The sequence below is a fragment of the Panulirus ornatus genome, chromosome 28 (assembly GCF_036320965.1).
Source record: "Panulirus ornatus isolate Po-2019 chromosome 28, ASM3632096v1, whole genome shotgun sequence".
Lineage (NCBI taxonomy): Eukaryota > Metazoa > Arthropoda > Malacostraca > Decapoda > Palinuridae > Panulirus > Panulirus ornatus.
The window spans coordinates 12,995,392-13,003,361 of NC_092251.1; the positions used below are offsets into that span (position 1 = coordinate 12,995,392).

A 7,970-nucleotide genomic window follows, 5' to 3' on the forward strand; every position below is an offset into this window, starting at 1 on the left:
CCTGGTGATTCGTCTAAAGTGTAACAGTATCAGGCCACACGGCTCAGGAATATGCAGGTCAGGACCTTTGATAAGAGGCGTGGTCGTGGGGCCTCCCCTCGCCTACTGTAGGCTCAGAAGGGAGCATCCTATGCCTATGACCAAGCGAAAGATAAGAAAAAGAGATAAAGGATAAAAGACAAAAGACAAAAAAAGAAATTAACTTGAGTATGTTTATTGACTGAAACTTGTTAGGGTAAATAATGAAAGGAATTATTATCATTATCTTTTTATTTACGTGGTTTGAGTCCCCGCCCCCCACCCTTTAACTTGCCCAATCTGATGACGTTTGGAGGTGAAGGTCGGTCTCCAGCAGGAGGTATAAAGGGCCTGCGAGGCAGCGTTGAAGACATTACACCTTCAGACCCTCTCACACTCCCACCATGAAGGTCCTGGTGAGTACACAATAACTATTTGATATTATGTTTTTATGTTGGCTGAGACGCCACATGAACCTGAATGCTCTCATTATATATATATATATATATATATATATATATATATATATATATATATATATATTCTTTCATTTCATATTATTAGCCTTTTCCCGCGTTAGCGAGGAAGCGTTAAGAACAGAGGACTGGGCCTTTGAGGGAATATCCTCACCTGACCCCCCTTCTCTGGTCCTTCTTTTGGAAAACTGAAAAAAAAAACGAGAGGGGAGGATTTCCAGCCCCCCGCTCCCTCCCCTTTTAGTCGCCTTCTACGACACGCAGGGAATACGTGGGAAGTGTTCTTTCTCCCCTATCCCCAGGGATAATATATATATATATATATATGTATATATATATATATATATATATATATATATATATATATATATATATATATATATATATATATATATATATATATATATATATATACACACAAATACAAACCTCCAGCAGCCAGGTTCGACCACGGGACCCTTGAGGATGCGCGTTCATATGCACTTTGTTCGTATATATATGTATATATATATATATATATATATATATATATATATATATATATATATATATATATATATATATATATATATATATACATATATCCTTGCTTAAACCAGGTACCCAGTCTATCGACCAGCCTTGAGTGAAGGATGATCAGGTGGGTACACTGCGGCTAGGATTCATACCTATGCGGATCTGAGCCTTGCGACATGCGTCATGGTCAGTAACGCTAACCGCTACACCACACAGGTCCATCAAGGACTGTTGAAGTGCCACATTAAGATTAGAACAACGCTGAGCAACAGTTTGCAGCTAGTTTACATACACATATATCAAGAAAAGCGGTGTGTAGGTATGTGGTGCTACACGAACGTACCAACCAAACTTGTTGGCCTGACCAAGCGATTCGTCTCAGCTTGTGTATTCTCAATAGGAATCGACTCCAAAGTAATTTCAAGAATCCTAAGAACATCGGAACTCTCTTCTTTATCCACCTCAAAAAATACACGACGTAGCCACTCATTTTTCTTCTTTCATCATTCTAAATGGAATTTGATCCTTGTATGTAGCAAATACAACAGCAGTTACAGTTAATCAATGATAATCATTTGGAATCATTAGAACTTCCCAAAAAGTAATCTCCGAAATATTTAGAAGATATCAGCAAAGATAATCAGAACGACTCAAAAAGAACTGCTTCAGTGTTTCTTGTTGAACTTTTCTGGTTAATTCGTCGAAATTGAGCAGGGAAAAATGAACAGGTCATCAAATCACTGTGACCCATTCTTTTCAGATTTCTAGCTGCTACCTACCACCAGTCAACCTCACCTCAGCGAGGCTGTGCTCTTCATAACACTCGTCCAGAACAGGTCGGACACAGGAAAATCTCGAGGTGTCGAAATTTACTGAAATAACTAACTCATGACACAATGCTGCTGGTTGGGGGTAATTATGTAATTTGTGAAGCATTCCCTCCCGGCTTTGTATTTGACACTTTCCCGAAGAAGGATTAGAAGAAATAGCCAAGAGAGAACGACTGGGTTGTCTGAATGATGGATATAACCATAATGAAAGAGATAGATAGTATGACTGGTACGTTTGACTCTGATTTGGTATGATGTATCTCTGAGTGAGACTGATCTCAAGAGGAAGGAGGAAGAATGGTTTAGGAATGTTCGATGTTTTGCGGTTTAAGTGAGGACAGGAGCAGAGGGGGTGGCAGTTCTGATAGAGGAGGAGTTGTGAAATGAGAAAATGAGTGAAAGAGTGTAAGGCAAAAAGTTTAAGACTGACGTGAGTCAGACTGAAAGTAGATTACTAGAAGCGGGTGGTTCTTATTGCTGACACATATGGTTGGAAGAAGAATGAAGAGGAGAGACGATTATTTTGAGAACATGGTTGCCGCTTGGGTAACTTTGATGCCTGGATCGAGTCCTCATGGTGAGGGATTTGAATGCACCATTTGGTGGTGCGGGAGTTCAGAGCATGAATGTGGGGAGTGAGGAACTGGGTTTGAGTGAAAGTGGTGAAGAGCTTGTTGAGATCTATGTTGAAAAAAGAATTAGTGATTGGGAAGACCTGTCTAAAAAAAGAAGGTTTACACATAGGTATACTAAGGGGAGTGGGGGTCGACGAGCATTATTGGATTATGTACTAATTAACAGTTGTGCGAAGGTGAATTGCTGGATGTGAATGCACTGTGATTGGCAGCAGGTGGGATGTCTGATCGTCTCTTGGTCGGAGCGAGTATGAAAGTTTGTGTCGCTTCAGAAAAAGAGGAAGTGACTTGGATGGGACGAAGACAATGGAAGTGGGTAAGTTTGGACAAGAGACTTGTGTGTAGAGATACCATGAGAGACGGAGTGGAGAGTAATGTAAAGTGAGGTTGAATGAAACAAACTTAGGAAAGTTGCGGTTAACATGCGCAAAGGGAGGGTGGTATGCGGAAGTTGGGCGAGGACGTATGAGGAAGGAGAGTGAGTGGTGGGACGCGGAAGTAAAAAGGAGAGGTGTGTGTGGACGGTACCTACAAGGAAAGAGTGCGTATGATCTGGAGGAGTACAAGAGAAAGTGAAAGGAGGACAAGGGAATAGTATAGAAAGGATATGAATAATGTAAGGAGAACAAGAGGGCAAATGGGAGCATCACTAAGGGGAGCAGATTGGGAAGGGGTAACAGATTGAGTAAAACTTTTGAGGCTCTTGAATAGGTTAGATGACATGAGATTTTGTGATGGGGTTTTTAGGAGTGGTGTGCGAAGTTAAGGAGACATGTCGAATGGCTTGGTAAAAAGAGAAGAGCTGGTAAAAACCTTACGCAATATGAGGTGTGGCAAAATGGCAAAAGTGGATGACTGCAGTCAGGTTTCTCAAGATAGAGGGTGACGATGTTTATTGGTTAGTCCGACTCTTCACTGTGTAGAAACAGGCAGAATGTTTGAATAGTACCACAGAGGTATAGGTTAGCTTGAATATGCCTTGTATGGAGAGTGATTACTGAGGCGATGGTGGCATATGCAGATAATCGGGTTGGAGAGGAACAATGTGACTTCAAGAGTGTTAAAGGATGTGTGGCCAGGTGTCTGCTACGAAAGAAGTGGTGCGCAAAATACGTCGACAAAGAGTAGGATTTATATGCGGATTTCAAGGACTTGGAGAAAGCGTATGGTAAGACTGACTGCGATGCCTTGTGAAAGATGTTACGAACGTATAATGTAGGGAAAGAAGCTGTTGGTTTCGATGGAAGAGTAAGACATGTGTGCAAGTAGGAAGGGAGGAGAGTGAATGGATCTAAGCGAAGGTGGGTCTACATCACGGTGCATGATGTCATCATGGCTGTTTAATCTGTTCATGGATAGAGTGGTGAGAAAGGTGAGTATACCGTCATTCTGGAGATGGATGGCTTGAGGGGAGGGGAGCTGAGTCAGTTGTTGTATACTAATGATACGGTCGTGGTGGCAAACTTAAGAGAGAAGCTTCAGAAGATAGTGTTCGAGTTTGCGAGAGAGTGAAAGGAGGAAATTGAAAGTTACTGTAAATGAAAATAAGGTAATGAGCGTACCGAGGGGAAGACAGGATGGTTTGAGTGTGAATTCGATTGGGGAAAACCTGGAGAAAGTGGACTGAATTAAGAACATGGCAGTGGATGGAACCATGGGAGCTGAAGTGAGCCTTAGAGTAGGAAAGAAGAATAAAGTTCTAAGTTCATAACGGTTAGAGTAAGTATAGGTTATTGTTTGTTATGGGAAAGATGTGTATGTCTGAAGTTATTAGAGTCCCGAGGGTGTTACAAGTATGCGAATCTTGTGTCCTTAATACGAAAGAATGGAAGAGGAAGGACGTGTTGGATATGAAATGTTTGAAGACAACATGTAGTGTGAGGCAGGTTGATCATGTTAGAAATAACTTCAAGAGTGAGATGTGGTGGTAAGCGCAGTCTAACTGCGAGCGCTAACCTAAGTGTGCTGAAATGGCTTGGACATATGGAGAGAATGAGCGAAGAAGAGATGACGACGAGGATCTTTGTGGCAGAAGTGGAGGAAGTAAGACGGAAAGGAAGACCAGGAAAGAGTTGGAAGACTGTAGTGAACGAGACTTTGAAGTGTCAGATTCTGGGCATATAGAATGGTTTGGAACGCGCATAGAATAGAACAAACTGGTGTGATGTGGTATTAAAGGAGGATGTCGTTGCTGTCAACGAGCTAGAGCAGAGCATGTGTAGCAGTCCGGGGAAACCAAAAAATTGGTCTGTGCGTTTACCCTGGTTTCTGTACGTCATATATGACAGCTAGAGAAAGAGGCTGAGTGGGACACTTCAAACAAATATCGACAAAACAATAGCATTAAAAGTGTACCATACTCCACTCACAACCATATCAACACTGTCCCTCATGTGCCAGCAATGCCCAACATAGACTTACCAACGCTCTCCCATATCCGTCCTACACGTTCTGCTAACGCTGTGCACCTCCCACCTGTAGTAGTAAGAACGGATGTCTCACCTGCAGTGGGAATACAAGGTTCTTAAGTCTCGTCTACAGTAGCGACAGGGATCCTCGGGTGTTAACCTATAAGGGTAAGGACCTTCACGTTAAACATTCAGGTCTGCCAGCAAGGGGTCGAGATACTCACCTTCATCATGAAACAAACCAGCTTCGTTGTCTCTCATCTCCATCAAAAACCTGTTTTCCAGAATATTTTTCTATGAGCAAGGAAGATTACACGTGTGTAATATCCGTACCAGTAACCATATGTGAATTTTTGATATTGCTGTTAGTTCTTAGAGAAAACGCCCGTCACTCGTGTTCATGATCACACACACTACAGAAATTCCTGAAATTTTTTTCTCTTGAATGTCTGGTGTCAAACAATGGACGTGCTCGACCTTACAGCTCTTTTAAGAAAAAAAAAATTACCCGTCACTGCAAACCAACACTGGTGTATCGTTCGAACTGTGCTTTTGTTCATTTGCTATAGATAATAATCGGGATGATATACCCAGTGAAGGCAATGATAATGGTTACATTTAATTCCTAAAATCAGCAGCAGCGATAAAGGGAAGAACTATTAACTGTAAAGTGTAATTTTCTAGCAAGGTTGAGACCTTAAGGTTGATCGGTTCTCCAGAGGTTCTGTACAGACTCATACTGTCTGTGTGGAGGAGTCACGGCTGAGAAGACGTATTGTTATCATCAAGGTCTATATATACAGCACGTCGAGGTCAGCTTAAGGTGAACTAGACGGGTCTTACCTTCTGTCTCCATGAAGTCTCTCGCTCATTCCGGTAACAGATGGACTATTGTGTGACCGAACTCAACCTCTCTTGTGGATACACCTCGAGTAGAAAGTCACCTCAAATAATTCAACGGTAGGTTCTTATTTTCATCCACGTTGCAGCAGTACTAACTGGTGTCTTCTTTCTCCCATCTACAGCTGATCATTGCCCTGGGCCTGGTTGCTCTGGCCGCCGCTCGACCTGAGGACATCTTTGACTTCGAGGGCGACGACGCCGAGCACGAACAGGAGGGCGTTGCTGGACACTCCGTCACTGGCGAGTACAAGTGAGTTACCATCCATCGTGCCAGCTATATCACTAGCTGCTGCAGACGTGGTTGATGCACAGACAGCGTAACTTATTGTTGCGCTCCAGATGTGTCGAAAAATTCCAAAATTATCGTTATTATCAAGTGAGAGGAACTGTAGACTTTTTTATTTCATCGATCAAAAACATTTGCATAATCTCTGTATAAAGGAAAAGCAAGTTTTCAGGATCTAGAATCCTTTCCTTAAGCCCTCGTAAAGGTCTCTGGATGGAGGCGGCTTGCGAGGTACCTTCCTGTGTGTTGAGTTGATGAGGCAAGTCTGCTGGGCCTCCCCTCGCGAAGGCAATTAATGAAGAAATTAAATGTTCATGAATGGTGACTTTGTGGTTAGTATAGATGGATACTAGTCTTTTGTAAGCGATATATATATATATATATATATATATATATATATATATATTCATAGGCTCGTAAGATGCTTCTCTTAATGTCTGATCATGTTGTCTCCCTGCAGGTGGGAGAGCCCTGAAGGCATCGAGTTCGTAGTCAAATACATCGCTGACGACAAGGGCTACCGTGTCCTCGAGTCCAATGCTGTCCCCTCCTCCAACGGCGTCCCAGCTAACGGGGACCAGGCCGACCTCGACGGTGACGATGATGATGACTTCGACGATGACGACGACGACGACGACGATGACAAATAGACATTGAGGACGACTATCCTAAAATAGATAAATAAAAATGATAATTTCAGCCACGTTGTCGACACACGATTTGAGAGCCCGATTCAACGTCTGGCGTAAATGACAAGACACACAGACAATTGTTGCCTGGTTTACCAAACCCTTCAACGTGACGCACCGTAGGAGGCTACACCACCTGACCTGAGGAATCTTACCCATGTAAATGTAATTCTGTAAATAAACGTTGATGAATGATGGCGTAGTTATCTATAATTGGACAACCCAGGAATTGTAAAAGATGTCAATATTGCATCTCTCTCTCTCTCTCTCTCTCTCTCTCTCTCTCTCTCTCTCTCTCTCTCTCTCTCTCTCTCTCTCTCTCTCTCTCTCTCTCTATTATCAAACTGAAACATCTAATGATAAGAGCACAACATTGTGAAAGCGCTAGATCTACGAAGCTCCCGACATATGTGTGTTTCCAGTCGCCAGACCAACCAAAGTCGGTAGAAAAGAAAACGGCAAAATAAGATATTTTTTTCATGAGACAAACTCGTTCCACTAAGAACATCGTTAAACTACGGAAGCATCAGTTATAGAAACGAAATTATATCAACACTGCGCGAGGTATAACTGGTATAGAGGACAAGAAGCTACTCATGATCGTCAGATTTTGGACACATCTGTTTATGCAAATAGTACAGACTTCGGCCACCAGGGTCCCAGGCGACCCATCTGTCGGCTGGACAGCGTTTTCTGTGAGAGGATACAAAGTGGTGAGGGTTTTTAGACAAGAGCTCTGCTTAAAACAGTCAGATGTTGTTCATCTTCAAAGTGGATCACACATAGAAAATCTAGATAGATATACCTGAATATACGTTTATTAAGTGATTAGTTCATGTCTCAGGTTTGGTTAATGGCGGTGTCTGAATTACATATATGTAATTACTAATAGGTGATTATATACACACGAAGATATAGGTATTAAAGAGCAAGGAATGGGTACAGCAGGATGAGAAAAGGGGAAATATGGATGAAGGAACTCCAAAACTTTTCCATCAGTTCATTTGGAGTAAGAATTATTAATTGAATGCAGCTTATATGACTAGAAGAATCACTTGTAGAGGATAATACAAGAGGAGCTGAATGACAAGTTCAAAAGTGTTTTTACACAGTGGAAGACATTCTGGCCTAAACGCGAGTAACTTAGAGTAGGAAAAGAGGTCTTGAGATAAGTAGAAAAGACATTACTAGAATGTTAAAGAGTCATGA

At 42.0% G+C, this 7,970-nt stretch overlaps 1 protein-coding gene across 1 annotated transcript; it reads left to right on the forward strand.

Moving 5' to 3' along the window:
* Nucleotides 1–361: 361 nt before the first annotated feature.
* LOC139757849 (uncharacterized) lies at nt 362–6,956 on the forward strand. Its single transcript, XM_071678748.1, has 3 exons — nt 362–434; nt 5,909–6,036; nt 6,533–6,956. The coding sequence occupies exons 1-3, from the start codon at nt 423–425 to the stop codon at nt 6,720–6,722; spliced, it is 330 nt and encodes a 109-aa protein (XP_071534849.1). The 5' UTR covers nt 362–422; the 3' UTR covers nt 6,723–6,956.
* The last annotated feature ends 1,014 nt before the right edge of the window (nt 6,957–7,970 follow it).